The 17,155-nt window shown below is 37.6% G+C and overlaps 1 protein-coding gene across 8 annotated transcripts in view; it reads right to left on the bottom strand.

The window, feature by feature from the left end:
• Nucleotides 1-17,155, bottom strand: part of stx1a (syntaxin 1A (brain)) — a 56,265-nt gene that overhangs the window by 21,155 nt on the left and 17,955 nt on the right. For all 8 annotated transcript variants that reach the window (XR_013294224.1, XR_013294225.1, XM_077566576.1 and 5 more), the window contains exon 3: nucleotides 7,430-7,529. Coding sequence is in view for 6 of the 8 variants with exons in the window: in XM_077566576.1 (XP_077422702.1) it covers nucleotides 7,430-7,529 (100 nt within the window). In the remaining 2 variants the exon portion in view is untranslated. The remainder of the gene's footprint in view (nucleotides 1-7,429; nucleotides 7,530-17,155) is intronic.

Below are 17,155 nucleotides of genomic sequence, written 5' to 3'. Positions count from 1 at the left end.
TCAAATCAAATAAAATCCGGTCTCAGCTCCTCTGATTTGCCATCATATTAAGTTTAATATCAAAAATACAATCTAATATTTTCGGATGCTTTTTAATCTTTGTTGCATCTCAGCAGTAATTTGTTGTGCTTGTGTAGGATCTTATTACATTCCGTTCCCTCGGATCCAGAGGCAATCCAGGTGTGTGAAATCTGACCTTGCAGTAGCTATTTAGGTGCAAGACTCTCACTCGTTGGTTTCACAGACAAATGTTTAGGCCATGATAGAGGTGTAACTCTGTTTGTTCACTCTATTAAAATCCATTCATTCTTATTAGGAGGCGCGGGTCGGTTTTACTTTGCCATTTCAGCACTTGTAATTTCTCCTGCACCAATTTATACGCCCACATCTCAACTGAAAATAGCCATAACGTTGTTATTAGCGATATTGACAGTGCTAATTGGTGGCTTGGGGGAAAAGGAAACAAAACAAAAATGTTTTAAACCTCTCACATTAGAAGCCAACTGAAAGCAGCTGTATGAAGTGAAAAAGTAACTTGACTATTGAGTGTCTGCCTGTTGCAACAAAATTAACGAGCAAAAGTGGTGCAATATGGAATTCAAAATGTACTGTGGAATAAAAGGCTTTCAGTCAGAATCTAAAGCAGTAATGGAAAACGTATGGGCCGCTCCATTCTTTAATCCACCAAACATTTACATATTTAGCCCCCCCCCTTATAATTGGTTAATTAAAATGTAATTATTCACATTTAATTATTTGAATTCATTAATCTTATTAAATAATTAATTGATTGTCAACAATAAAATAAATAAATATTAATCAATAAATATTGATCAATTATCAATTAGTTTTATTTAAAAAATAAATTAAATGTAATAATTATAATTGAAATTGTGACATCATATATTGTTGTTTTTTACATACTGCACTTGCAAGGTGTCGCATTATTTCCAGCAATACCCCCAAAATACCACTTGGTGACAGAACACCTTCCTGTTCCCTCTTCGTTATATTTCTATTTAACAAAGTGAATAGTTTTAATTTATTTTAGTCGCATAGACTTTAACTCATTCACTGCCATAAATAAATAAAAAATAAATAAAAAATAAATAAAAAATAGGGGCGACAGGCAATAATTTTTTTTATTGTAATTAATTGCATGAGGTCACTGGTTAACTAACGATTAATCACAAATTTTATATCTGTTCTAAATGTACCAAAAAAAATCTAAGTTTTCATATTCTTGTTAACAAAAGTGGAAAAAATATTTAACTAATATAAATAGTTCAAATTAATTTTTGACTTTTATAGCCGTCAATGGCAGTCAATAAATAAATAAAAAGAAGAAGAAAAGATTATTAAAAATTTGGGGCGTCAGGCAATTATTTTTTTTAATTATAATTAATCGCATTACTTCACTAGTTAACTCCCGATTAATCACAAATTTTATATCTGTTCTAAATGTACAAATTGAAAAAATTCTAGGTTTTTATACTCTTGTTAACAACAGTGGAAAAAATGTTAAACTAATAGAAATAGCTCAAATGAATTTTTGGCGTTTATAGACATCAATGGCAGTGAATAAATAAAAATAAAATAAAAAGAAAAGATTATTAAAAATTTGGGGCGTCAGGCAATTAAATTTTTAATAATAATTAATCGCATGACTCCACTAGTTAACTCACGATTAATCACAAATTTTATATCTGTTCTAAATGTACAAATAAAACAATTCTAGGTTTTTATACTCTTGTTAACAAAAGTGGAAAAAATGTTAAACTAAGAGAAATAGTTCAAATGAATTTTTGGCGTTTATAGACGTCAATGGCAGTGAATAAATAAAAAAAAGAAAAGATTATTAAAAATTTGGGGTGTCAGGCAATTAAATTTTTAATAATAATTAATCGCATGACTCCACTAGTTAACTCACGATTAATCACAAATTTTATATCTGTTCTAAATGTACAAATAAAAAAAATCTAGGTTTTCATACTCTTGTTAACAAAAGTGGAAAAATGTAAAACTAATAGAAATACTTAAAATGAATTTTTGACGTCTATAGCCGTCAATGGCAGTGAATGAGTTAATTTACAGGAGTTCTTCTATTTTCTTCATACTCATATGCTGGTTTAACACACTGCCTGTACAGTTAATAAAGCTTTTATGGTGGCAACAGTTTGAGCCTGGGATGAATTATTCAGCGCTGCTTCTTAAGTCAGCGCAAGACGTACACTCCATTTGCTTCATTTCAGCTCACTAGACGACGAAGAGATGGTTCATCATAACCCAACAGAATATCGACAAAACCTTTAAGAATCAATACACTAATCCTTTTTTAAACCCATTGGTTTAAAATCCCTGAGGGGAAGGATACTATAGTAGGGTGGTTATTATTTACCGGTAACATGATGTGTCACTGCCGTTTTTAATGGCTGCTGCAATGATTCAGAGCAGTTAAAGTGATTCACACCAGTGTTAATGAATCACCTCCATTACATGCATTACATGTATGGAAGCTCTGATGTGTCAAAGTGACTTTGTGTGTCCTTAGTCCTCCACATGACGACGCTTTATCCCGCATTGACTATTCATTTTATGAATCATGTGTGTTGGAGGACGGAAACATCTCAAACCTGCAGGACTCCGGCCCTCGAGGACCATGAATGAGGAAGCCTGGCCTAAATGGACCTTTTTGAGAACACACAGGGAAAAAACGTAACAAACCAATTCGTTACTGTGGAAGGCGTTGGGAGTGTTGACATGCTGCCTTCAGAGGGCGGGAGTTGCTCTCAGCCCCCCCCCCCCCCCGGCAAAAGACTGCAATTAAACCACGTATCTCCCGAGCTGTTGATGACTCAGGAGTGTTTAAAAAGTGGGGGCAGCTAAATAATCGTGATTAAGAAAATACAGCAAAATGTTGCAGTGGAAGACCCAATTTTTTATTTTTACCTTATTTTGCAGATACTGTCATATATTTATATAAACTACTGCACCACACTTCAGACATGTGTGAGAATGATTAAATAAATAAGTCTAATTTTCTCACAGCACCCTGTGTGAAATCCCACTGTGTGTTTATTTGTGGACTCATTTTCTGGCAGGCAGCAGTTAGAGTTTGGCACAAGAGACAATGCGAAATCATGCAGCAGACTAAAAGTCCTAATTATCATGTCTGAATGAAACACAAAGATGAATTGTATCATAATTGCAATGGTCAATTATAAATAATTACGCTCAATCAATTTTTTTCTCATTCAAAATGATAAACAGTTGCTTGTGTGCAACTGTTGCAGCATTTATTACCAATGCATAAGAATATGCATTGCATATAATAAAGTAGCAAGCACACACATGCATCATTTCAACGGGCTTCTAATTTCAGCTTATTGTGCTAAGAATGCTAATGCTAACTGCACCTGTAATCGATACATCCACCAGGCTAACTGCTAATATTAACATGCATATGAATGTTATGTTTCTTTAGCTTCTTATATGTATGGTAGTGTTGAGTATTTGTATTGAAATAATTGCTTTTGATACCTACCTTCGTTGTTAGAGAACATATTTTAATCAAATGAAATGATCTTAAAACCCAATATTTCTAAACCATGGCAGCTAAGGCTAGCTATTTGCATTAGCTTGCTTTACAACGTCGTGCATCTCATTTGTATTTAAATCTGAAATTTTATTAGGAACATATACGATCATTATTTTACATTGTTTTATACTTTGCTAATTTCTAAACATTTAAGATTTGCAAACTCATTGTAGCTGATAAGATTGCTAACAATAGCCTGCTAGCTAATCTGTTTAATTTAGAAGCCAATCAAAAATGGTACGTGTTGGAATTTTAAACAGTTTATGTTGAATACATTATAAAATAACACTTGTATTCGAACACCTGATGTTCATGAACATTCATGTTTGTCCATTATGGCTAACTGTTAGCATTAGCTTGCTTTACTTTCTTCTTCTTTTTTTACTTGTTAGAGACCAGGCAGGTCCGTTTGTTGGGAGTACTTCGCATGGTGATCCTTAGTATTTTTACAACACTAGTTTTTTGTCATTTATTCCTGATTGCATCGTCGAATGAAGATTTTGACACAAATGAACATTCTGAACATCTGAATTTAATTGACTTTTAATGGCAGTTAAGGCTAACTGCTAACATTATAGCATATTTTCCATTTAACTTTAGACAAATTTGACACCTCCTGGTGTTCACAGCTATTTCTCTGCATGTGTTACCTCTCCTCGAAGGCTGTGCTTTATTTAACTTCTCTACTCTCTTCCAGGGGAAGCTGAGTGGGAAGGCCGCTGACCCTTATCTGGGGGACCCAATTATCAATGACTTTTGACCTTTCGTGACTGAATCCATCGTCCGTCTCATCATCAGTCATGGTAATGAGAAAGAGTGGCGGACAAGGCCAACAATCTTGGATACCGGAACAATTAAGCGACTGAAAACGTGATTTCGGTCAAAAAATGTAACACACATTGGCTTCTACCTAGAAATGACACAGAATGTGTGTGTGTATACGTATTAATTCAGTATGTGCAAATGGGCTGTCATTAACATGAGCATTTCAGTCACAGAACACTACAGGGGGGAAAGGACAATGGAAGCAAGTGAAGGACAAGATCCTAGGGTCATGTGACGTGATTATGAATGCAATTAGAAACAGAAGGGTTCAACACTCTACAACGCCAATTATAACATTCTCATTTGACATATGCAAATACCTCATGATATGACAATTTAAAGCGTGGGTGTTCGAACTATGACATACTGTACATGATATGTCAGGCTGGTGGTATCGACATGTAGTATTGGTGCATTTTCTTTTTGTACATACCGTTCAGTTTCAGGAAGACCCGAGCTGAGATTAAATTTCATTGAACTTGTCTTATATACTATGACCCAACGAATCTATAAAAAGGTGATTTACCGCTCTAGTGAAAGCCTCCATGTTGCGATCCCTCTTTCATGCCGTGGCCTGACTTTGATTAATGAAAAGGACTCCCTCCTACCACATTGCTAAGACGTGCGGCGTTTAGCGGTGAATACATGTCATACTTGCTCCTTTTCAGCCTCAATAGCCTTCTGACGGGCAAACCAGGGTAAAATAGTGCATGTCAACATGTTATCAGTCAAAATCAGCACACGACACGTTGGAGGCTATGAAATGGCCATCGCGATCATCGGGGGTGCTTTATTAAGGTGATTGTGGCGGCCCACGCGTCCGGATAGTGGCAGATAGTGATCTGCGTGTAATGAACAATCCTGACATTTGCATCAGCCGCTGATTGGTGCGCATAAATCAAACACACACAGCATCCATCCATCTTCGATGAGATGCGGATCGGACCAGTTAAAGGCTCGGCCGTTCTGACACCTGCGCCAGTTAGCGGATCGATGCTTCCTCAGGCAGGTGGGCGGTAAGGGATCAAGGGGAAGTAAGGTCAATGAGGTTTGGTGGAGCATCCCTCTTTTTTTCTTTTTTAGAACAGGGGGTCCAAATCAATAACCTGACATGAATGAGAAGGTGTGAGAAAAGACAAACAAGGTTGCAGGGGGGGGGGGGGGTTGATGCAGAAACCATTGTGACTGGTGAAGATAATGAACTAGTGGGAAGGAACAGGACAAGCTGTTCCCCTTGGAGGCTCAACAGGACCATTTTTTTGACAAATTGTTCCCCGTTTTTGAAAATTCCTCTGGGGAAAAAAAAGTAGCAGTGGCCTCACGCAGCATTTAGATGGGCTGCTGCCCAACTTTCAACAGACATTCTGCAGCCAATTAGCGGCATGGAAAATGATCATCTATGCTCATCTGTCGATGCCAGTGAGAATGTGTGACAGGCACAGTAAAATGTTCTTCCACTAGTTGGCCATTCATTCAACAGAATGCTACCTTGAAACAAATGGGCCCAGATTTCATACGGATGTCAAAATACATTGAGATTATGATGATTATTTCAGTACATATTCTTTTTATGGCATTTTTTACAGCAGTGGCGTGCCATATTTTGTCAAGTAAAATATGGGCTTTGCCGCTATATCATTTAGGGAACGCTGACCTCAAGTGTGGGAAGTCTAATTAAAGCTATGCAACATGGATTCGATTAGATTTCAAATGGCGGGCGCGCCAGTCTCCGAAGGCTGCTTTTGCCAAGCGAATCCCTTGCGGGGAAATACGATGGCGAGGAGGCAATGTCACACAGATGATGGGGATGACAGCTGATGTCAGGCTAACGCTAGCGGCGGTGAAACGCAGCCTGTGCTTGGAATCACTTTCTAGCAACTGTAAAGTGCACTATTGCGTTCTCTGTGACTATTTATCAACATCATCGCTACAAACTTTTATTATCGCCTCCCATTATAAAGGGCTATAATTTGAGAATCGCTAAACATAAACAAAACTAAAGCACTCCCTCTTAAAAGTCTGGTGTGCTTTTTAAAAATGTCAATTTTCACGTTATAAATCATACCATTAATGATACAAACCAGTAACGATTGATTATTACACTGGGAGACACAAGCAATGTAATAATTCAAAACAATTGTTGTTAGTGGTCATATCACCCATTCAGCCTGACACTCAATTGTAACGACATCAAACATCAGTGAAAAAGTGAAATGAAAGGAAATCCTTAAAAACGAAAAACAAAACAGCACTATAAAACATCTGACGCAAGTATATACACCACTGTGGAATTAATTATAAATAAGTACTGTTGTATTTGATGCCTCTTTCTTAGGTTGAGCCTGAATGATTAAAAAATTGCAAATAAGAAAAACAGGTGTGGAATAGATTCAAGAATGGCTAAAATATAGCGCAAAAATATACAAAGTCAGTGAATTATCATTAAACAAATAAATAAATGACTTAGCTAATGCAATAGCTAAAACTCATAGCTACGTATTCATTACAACAAAAGTGCCACTGTCCAATGAAATTCCATCTCCAAATTCTGGAGAAACATGATTTTTTTGAGAGATAAAGAAAAATGGTGGCCCCAAATGTGCCACTCGTAGCTTATTAGTCACCACGCTACTTTTGTTATTCAGCAAGTAAGGACAAGGTGTCAGAATACTAAAAAAAAAAAAAATCAAGAAAAATAATAAATTATTAATTTTGGATCTGAAACTGGATTAGCTAGAATTGAGCGAAATATTAGAAACAGCTTTTTAAATACAACCATAATAATAAACAATGTTAACTTAATACCTTTCTAACTGTGGCAATATCTTTGGATTATCTCTTGTATTGGATATTAGCAGATTCAGCAAGTGTCTTGTTTTTTTTTTGTTGTTTTTTTTTTAAACAACTGCAGTGTGATAAAAATAACACATTGTTCTGCTGCGGTTCTCAGCAGGGTAGACAAAAATCATGGAACAATCCCTGACGACTCCCCCAAATCAGCCTTACTCTCATCAGGGTTTGGTGATGCAAGGATGGCACTGTGTTTCCGCTTCACCTCCTCAACTTTCTCCGCCAGAGACTCGATGAAACCTCGGATTTCTTCCACCTGTCGCAAAAGAAATAGAAATAGAGATTTACTGTACATCCGCTCGAAACGCACCAAAAGCAGGAAAAAGCGCTAATTCGACTCAAAACTCAAAATGTCATTATCATATTAGGGTTAGATTGTTTGTGTGCAAACTGAGTTTGCATTTCTATACACAGTAAATTGGTTGAAAGTCTAATTAGAGCACGCAAAAAATCCAATCACATTGACATATTCCAATTAAAAATAAAAAGGCTCTCACATTGTCTGATACATTTTTTTGAAGTGCATTTTTTTTTTATTCCTTCACACAGTTGCTTAAATAAACCACCAATCAGTAGCTCAGGTGCTGTGGAATGGAGAAGGGGATTTGTTTCATTTTACCTGTCATTTCTTTTTGAGTATTTGCATTCTTTTATCATTTCGGCATCTGGCTTCTTGTGCTTGCCCAAATCCACGACACTCAAAATCAGCGCACTGTTGCGTTTTATTGTGTCATAGACGTGACAATAAACCTGCTTGTGCTTCAGTACATTTGTTTTTGTTGTTCTTCCCTCTGAATTATGAGGGAACTAAATTTCCACGCTTGGGCTCATTATGCTGTTTTAAATTGGAAATCTTCAGCACAGGTGTCGTCTCATGGCATTTTAAGCACATGGGTTTTTGTGCTGGTGGAGGGAGAATGATTGCAAATGTTTAGTCTATTTTTCTTTGAATAGCTGATGATCGCGGTCCACTTTTCGTTTAACAATGAACTTGGAACGAGCTGTTTTCATATTTTAAGATACTCTGCATGCAAAGTGTCAGTGAACGTTAAACAAAAAAAAAAATTGCACTCGCAGCAGTGAACCCAGTGACTGCGTAATGTTGCCATGGGGACAAGTCCCGGTCTACACATGCTGACGTGACCAAAAACACAAAGTGAAAGAGAAGAGTTTTTATTTGGGGCATGCATGCCATGTGATGCAATTGTCAAATAATGACATTAATGGTCAATTTATGTCACCTGTGTTGCACTTCAAAATCGTGTAGAGTTTCGCCAAACAATTTCAGACAACATTCTTTCCCTTTTTGCAAATCATTGTTGGCCTCAGAACAAAATATTGTATGACTTTTGAAATGTGTTTTTTATTCATTTATTTTTTAAGCAATATTTTCCTACCTTGTACTAGTTTTAACCTGAATTGATTTAATTTTAATTTTAATAATTATGGACTCATACCCATCCCATGTGCTAAAAACAACAACATATGTTACTTTATTTTAGGGGCAGACAAAACAAGTTTTACTTTTTTCTGTCCCCTTTCATTTATTTTACTTTACTTTGAATTTTAATATTGCTTTATGTTGTCTTTTTTCTTTTACTAATTACTAAAAAAAAGATTGATTGATTTAAAATTATATAAACCTAAATTTAAATTTCTATACCCCCCCCACACACACACACACACACACACACATTCCAGTACTAAATTAATAGACGTCAACAACTTTTAACTTTGTATCGTCTCAAGCTAACATTAGCTGTTTAGATTTTGCAAATCTTGGTCCAGAAAGTAAAAAGCCAGCTACAGTTTGGCTTTAGCCCCAGGTGCTAGCTAGCTAGCTCCCCGGGTGCTCATTTACCTGCTAGTTAGCTAGCTAGCTAGCTAGCACAAGGGGCTAAAGCCAAACTATGGCACGGTTTTTACTTTCTGGACCTGAATTTGCCACCTCTGCTGAGTTTATCGTCTCAAGCTAACGTTAGCTGTACTGATTTATTAACAGAGGAAGGAATTTACAGATATTTATAAAGCAGAATTGATCTTCAAATGACAAAGTTTGATTTTGTAGTCTGGCTATCCATTTTACATCATCACATTTTTGTTTTTTATAGCCGTAAGTCTGCACCCTTCCTGCTCGGATTGACATGACAATATGATCGGTGGTCTGATATGAAAGCGTGTGCTTGTCTAATTGGGTTTTAAGTGATTGACAGGCTTATCCTCCAATGATGAAAATGTCATTCCCTGATTGACAGGCGAATCCACCAATCATGACAGTGTCATTCCTAGTGTGCGCTCGCATACTGTAAACCAATAAAAAAAAAATAGTTTTTGTCAAGTTAAGTCCCAAGTCCAAGAGTCCATGTCACATTAGTTTTAGTTTAAAATAAATAAATAAATATGGAGTTCTTGTTGAATGCAAAATAAAAAAAAAGTCATTAAGCATAATAAAATAAAGCATATTTAAATGGACGGCGATAGCTTATGTATGATATTGACAAAATTGGTTTTTAGTAAGTTAGGTTTTGAGTGTAGGTTTGCGGTTTGAGTGTTCTGGACAGTGGACATTATTTTCTGTCCGTTAAAATCCAGAGCTTGTGGTTCCGTGTCCTTTAAATTGAGGTTTCTTGCCAACTCATAAATCAGGTTACCGCTTAATCATCTGAACATCCTGCTTTTGACATCAGCTGCCACAACTTGGCATCCCCGCTCTGACATCCTAACCGATCACGGCCTTTCACTTCAGTCTCTGGCAACATGGGGGCAACATCTGGAGCAACAGCAGGTCACATCATCTCTCATGTCAGTGCTCTTCATCATTCCTGACTTTCATCTTACCGCACAAAAATGTCTGCGCTCCAACCGGAGCACCTGCCCCGCTTCGGGCCAACCCATGTCGACGAGCGTGGTCGGTTGACGCATTTGACAGTTTCATTCGCGGCTCATCTTTCAAACGCCGGTGCCTTGATTGACCAGTTTCATTCGTTCAACTCGAAACACTTGTACCTCAAATCATCTTTCCTCATTGAAATGAATGTAAATGCCCTCAATCCGTTCCAGCCAGAACAAAAATATGTTCACTTACCACTCCCATATTGCCCTGACCAACTGTGATGTCATTTTCAATTTTGTTCAAAATGATTATGTTCTGTCATGTTATTATTACAGAGCACGGTTGTGAGTTGCGTTTTTTCTGTAGATGTTTTCTTCTTACAATCAAATGATAGGTGACATTAAGAGGTGGATTAAGCCCCCACTGAAGACTTGGGTACCAAATGCACTGGCCATCACTGTCTAATATCATGTTATCTCTTTAATTAGCTGCTGATTGGATTTTTTTTTTTCAAATAACAACATAATTGGCTTGGGAAGGCCATTGGGGAGAAAGCGGGCTGTTCGGCAGGCCCATCGATGCAAGCACTTAAAAGGCAGCAAACGGCGAGCGTTGAACGGGAAGATGATGTGAGCAAGCCAGGATGAAAGCACTCCAAGCTGTCTCACTTTTCACACCACGTGTCGGTGAGTCACGGCTCTCATAAAACAACAAGAGCGAATTTCATTAGTGTGGGTGCAAAACAACATCAGATGCGGTCACACACATGCAGAAACACAACAAACACGGCGTTTCACTTCCAGGGTTTTCCTGGTTTTGACTTTTGATATCCGCCGCCACCTCCTTTCCTCCACGAAGTCACAGGAGCAAGCAAGATAAATGATGACACGTTTTTGTTTTGGTGCGCTTAGTAATGAGTGATCGGAAGGCTCGCGGCGGCAGCGAGTCTTGCATCTGTTCACTTTACACTTGCATCATCGGTTTGGCGCGCTCGTAGCAGAAATTTAGAGTTTATTATTTATTTAAAGTGCATTAGACATCAAATCTTTTATTATTATTATTATTATTATTAACAATGTTTTTTTGGGTGAGCGTTTTGAGCAAATAACTACACATCTGGAAATGTCTCATCGAGGCTTTTAATATGACATATGACTTGATATGGTTTGTCGCACATTGATTTTTTTTTCATACACGGACATTTTCATTTTACAATTCAAACCAAAAGACGTTTTTGGTCTTTTGGGCATCATTTGTGGGTATAGTGACAATAGTTACAGATTTGGAAATCTCTCATCAGGAGTTTTGATATATGACACGAATCAATGTGATTTGTTGCACACTGATTTGCAAATTTAAGTTTAAAAAATGTCATCATGCGAGGACATAACAGTATTGGACAAAACAACTACAGAAAAAAAATCTTGACTTATGATGTTAATAATTAACTTGGATCGAGCTGCTTCCCTTAAGTTAAGGTCACCACCCAAAAAATAAATAAAACCACATATTTGCATACTCTTGCCGGGATAACCACAACAGACACATTCCCCAATTTAATCTGCAATATTAACTCATTCACTGCCAATGACGGTTATAGAGGTCAAATGTTCATTTTAACTATTTCTATTAGTTTTAAATTTGTTTCCACTTTTGTTGACAAGAGTATGAAAACCTAGATTTTTTTATTGTACATTTAAAACAGATATAAAATTTGTGATTAATCGTGAGTTAACTTGTGAAGACATGCAATTAATTACAATTAAAATTTTAATCGCCTGACGCTCCTAATTTTTAATCAACTTTTCTTCTTTTTTTTTTTTTTAAATCGCGTCAGGTGATTAAAATGTTTTAATGTAATTAATTATTGACTTCAATAGTTAACTCACGATTAATCATAAATATTATATCTGTTCTAAATGTACAATAAAAAAAAAATCCCTAGGTTTTCATACTCTTTTTGACAAAAGTGGAAAAAATGTTAAACTAATAGAAATAGTTCAAATGAATTTTTAACGTCAACAGTCGTCAATGGCAGTGAACGAGTTAAAGAAGAAACACTCTTCAAAGAAACCTTATAACGACCAGCATTGTTTAAAAGCTTTCTTCATATTAAATGTCAGGTATTGCCGACTTGAGACCATGGCAATGGCGCTGCCAACGCCGTGGCGTCGACACACAACATGTCGCGCGCTTTCATGTGCACAATGCGAGCGGCAAAATGCGGCGCAGCGAACGCGGCCCGTGTCGGATGCGGCGCCTGCTGTTGAATGATAGCGAGGAGGGTAAAGAATTCATTACAGCCAACATCTGCGCTCCCTGTCAGCTTCGCTTCGAGTCATCAGGCGCCCTGGACCAACGTGCTTCACCAAAAGAAGGTGGGAAAAAAATGCTGCCCTTTCTGCATTGACTCTATACATCAAGGTAAATAATGATCTCGCCAGACAAATAGCAAAGATCTCTCCTAGCCGTTATTCAAACACACCTAAATATACAGAACAGAGTTCCTTCACTAAATTGGGGGCAGTGGTCTGTGTATGTGTACCACGAACCCCCATTCGGTGGATGTTGTGAACAGCTCGTACTCACGTGACATCACATATAAACAGAAAAGCTGTTTTGTGAATGTCTTTTGCGCACAGCTGGAAGCACGGTTGTTGTCGAATCTCGTCACGATAAAGGTGTCTTGAAAGCTGGAATGTGTAGTGACTTTTATTTTGGAAGTGTGGTGTCTTCACAATGAACGTGATGTTAGCATTTTAGCAAGTCCACGTCCCTCGGGGTTCGACAACTTTGACGTAATAGCTCAAAATAACAGTCGGGAGCTGCCGAGAAAAAGCCGCCATGAGGAGCGATTTCTTGACAATTCTGTTCCACCAAGAAGCACTACGGGACTCCAGAAACACCCTGACAGCGATAAAGATAAGTCATATAGCGACATACGTACTCGCCTACTGTAATTAATAGTCAACAATTGTATTAATGCTTAACTGTCTGTGCTACGACTGTCCACGAATTACATATAGGTGACATACAGTATATGCCACAAATCACCATATATCCAGTAGAGGTGGGAATCTTTGACTGTCTCGCGATTCGATTCCGATTTTAGTCTGTGATTCGATTCAGAATCAAGTCTCGATTCAGAACGATTTCCGATTCATAGATGTGCAAAGAATAGTCATGACCTACTCCAGTCTGACTCGCTAACGCTAATTAGCGCGCTACTTGCGGCACTTTTATCACTCAAAAAGTCATTAATACAAAACGTTTCAAAAAATAATAATAAACTAATACAAAAATAATAATAATAAATAATACAATAATAATAATAATTAATAATATTAATAGTAATAATAATAATACAAAAAATTTAAATCCAAATTATTTGATATAAAACTTTTTTTTTTAAGTAGTGAAAATTTACAAAGTTACTTTGCCTGGTAACGAGTTACTTTTATAATGAAGTAATTCAATTACCAACTGAGTTACTTTTTGTTCAGCAAGTAATGACTAACTATAACTAATTACTTTTTTAAATTAATGTTCCCAACACTGCTGGTGGCTAAACAAAAAAAAACCTACTGTAGGACGTTTAATGATGCTAATAAAGCGAACACGTGTAAAATGCGCACATGGAGACCGTTGTTCCCGGCGCGAGGTGAAGGACACGGAGCTGCAGTAATCTGCTTTGGCCCTCCACTTAAAAGCTTAATTAACACACACAGTCAGGGTGATGACTCTCTTTGCGCCACCGTGACCTTCATCTCGTCTACATCACTGCCCGCCGTTATTACCTCTTCCTCACATCTAGCAGCGCCGGGCCTCGTTCTTCTACATCACTGTCATTAGAAAAAGTCTCCCGCTTCATACTTGAAGGCAGCTTTACATCCAAAGTGAAATTTCAGACAGATAGCGAGATAAATGTTTCAATTTACAGGCCGTCTGTCAGAAGAAGAGAAAAGACAGGAAAGAAATGCGTGGGGACTAAATAATGGCACCGATCTTGTCTTGATCGCAGCCTTTATCATGGTTATTCCAATGGAAGGCAGATGGGGGGGGGCATCCATTTTGCATCCAAAGATGTGCAGTTCAGAGTGAATAATCAGTGAATTGCGCAAGAATATCAAAAGCAAGTTTGAGTTGACTTGTAAATCTGAACAGCCCGATGTGTTTATTTTAAACATTAACAATGCATCATCAAAGAGAGGAAGCCATTTTCAACACTTTAGACAGGTCAAGAATTCGTAAAAATGACACCTACTTGTGTGGACTAACCAAAAGTATAGATTTTTGAGAAAATATGAAATTTGCCAAATTGTGACTTCTGATGTTTTGGCCTGACCCCAGCAATTTGTGGAATATGAATTGAGCAGTAAAATCCACTCCTTTTTATCCATCTCAGGGGGCGGCCATTTTGCCACTTGACGAAAAATGACATCACAGTTACTCAGGGCTCAGATAACGGAGTTTGGTCAGGTGACATTTGCAAGCTTGGTCATTATAAGAGCCCTGAGCAAGTTATGTCATTTTTGGTCAACAGAAAGATGAGTCTCTTCTTTCACCAGGAAAAAAAAAGTATATTTATATCGGTTTCCGTTTTGCAGCAATTAGCATTAGAATATAGCTAAGTTTCATCATTATTTACAAATCTGTTTAAGACACTGGGGAAAATAGCTATTTTGCAACATGGCCCTGGTTGAGCTCTTATACTCTGCTGCCACCTGCTGGCGGTTTTTTATAACAACTACCATTGCTTTAAGCTTTCTTTTCAGTTCAGAGGCTGCATCAAAGCCTTCTGTATGCCCTACCATTAAAAAAAAAACATTTAAAAAAAAACGTAGGAATATGTTTTTGGGACCATGGTAATATTTAAAATAGAACGTATTTCTATGTTTTTGGGGAACAAATGGATTAAGTAGAATTTTTCACATACTTCATTAATTATACCTGCCTTGAGATACAAGTTTGTTGTTCCTTGATGGTGCTCATAAATATTTTGTAAATACATACACTAATAATATCATGAACAGGGTTTTTCCTGGCTCAAGTTGAGGCAGAGCTGGCATCATCCTGACTGTGATTGATGACAACTGATACCAGGTATCGGTGCCAATAAGTCTTATTTAAAGGTGTCGGTACTTACCATTATCGTCCGTCCTCCTGCGACATGACGTGCGTGTATTCTGTAAATTTAACTCATTTTTTACACGCAACATATAATAATTCCATGTTTCAATAATAAGAATAAGAGTTCCAATAAGAATATGACTATTATCATGTTTAAGCATTCATTCATTATCAGCCATTTAGGCTGAATTTTGTACTCAGGAAAAAACCCTGATTAAATAGAATTTAAAAGAATTAAATTTGATCACACTTTGTCCTTCAATGCACATCGTGCTGCTCAACATACTTGAGACTCAGATTCTTTCTTGGATTCTCAGCATGGCAGAAATATTAGTTGTTCATTGTGGGCGAATAAAAAAAAAATACTGTACCATATACAGAGCTTGGAAAATTGCCGGTCATATCTTTCTCCCGCCCATATGCATTCAATACAGATTACAGCTGCTTTTAAAATGCACGCCGAGTGTGTTATTGTGCGTCGTCGCTCTTGTTTGGCATCCCTCAACCCTCCCACATACCAAATGCATGAGTTGGGAAATAGCAATTTGGCGTTAAGCGCTTCCACGGGCGGGCAGATTGCTTGCCTTGTTGTCCGTTTGTACGCTCGCATGCTGCGTTTTGAGTCACACGCCGCAATGAAACATGTTTGTGAGTCTGCTCGCGCAGCACCCATATTAAAAATACGTTGGCTGCTACGGGACTAAATATAAATATATGATAGATATATTGTTAAATTAATACCTCTAGGTTAACAGTGTCAACGCAGAATTTTATAGCCATATTAGATTGTGCCTAATGAAATGTCCAATTAGTGAAAGTTGTGCATGCATGTTAACGATTAAAAGTACAAAGGTCAGACAATGCTACTGGTGACTCTGATCATGTGACAGACACACATACACGCACGCACACAAAATTGTCTCACAGGAAACAGATTTTTTTTTGTTAGGTTTTGATGGAGGCACCTGCAGATCACAACGCAGCTTTGAAAACTCAAGCATTTATTGTCTCATGCGCTTTCATGCTTGCCAACCACCTTTGTAGTTGCTTTTGCAATGGTGATTTCATAACTTCAAAGTTAAAAACATTTAGAGGTACAATGGCCTTAAACAGGGGCCCGCAACCACTATTTTGTGGGCCGCACAGAGAGACAGATTTTTATTTTTTGTGGACCAATCTGAGTAAACCAACTCACGTGAAGATAAACTCAGTGTGGGGCTTTTATTAAATACAGTTGCCTCCAAAAGTATTGGAACAGCAGGTTAATTCTTTTATTTTTGTTGTATATATTTCCTGAGACCAAAATTAACCTCTACAAAAGTGATGGAAAGACGGAAAAAGAAAAGATCTACTTATGGTCCATTGGTAATGTCATGGCTTGGGCTTGCATGGCCGATTCTGGAATGGGCTCACTCGTCTTTATTGATGATTTAACTCATGTCTCATTAGGGATAGACCGATAATCGGCCTGGGGGATAACTAGCGCAGATATTCAGCATTTTATGAATATCGGCATCGGCCTCTTTTTTTTTGTTTTGATGGCCGATATATTAAAAACGGTTATTTTTGCTCTGATGGGCGCCATCTGATTGATTGCTTGTGCAGTGCTAATAGCCAATAAGCAGCAATTAGCGACTATTAGCTAACTGTTAGCTCGCAGCTATTTGGGAGTTATCTTGGTGTTGGCGTGTGGATTAACGGTAAAGCTCGCGAATTAGCAGCTATTTGGGAGTTAGCTTGCGGGTGAATGGTTAGCCCGCGAGCTAACTGTTAGCTCACGAATTAGCGGCTATTAGCCCACAAGCTAACCGGCTAGCTTGCAAATTAACGGCTATTAGGATAGCTTGCGGGCTAACCTAATAGCCGTTTTTTTAAGGGCTATTTGGGAGTTATCCCGGGGTTAGCGTGTGGGTGAATGG

This window comes from Vanacampus margaritifer, chromosome 5, assembly GCF_051991255.1.
Source record: "Vanacampus margaritifer isolate UIUO_Vmar chromosome 5, RoL_Vmar_1.0, whole genome shotgun sequence".
Taxonomy (NCBI): Eukaryota; Metazoa; Chordata; class Actinopteri; order Syngnathiformes; family Syngnathidae; genus Vanacampus; species Vanacampus margaritifer.
This window is presented reverse-complemented; position numbering and strand designations above follow the sequence as displayed.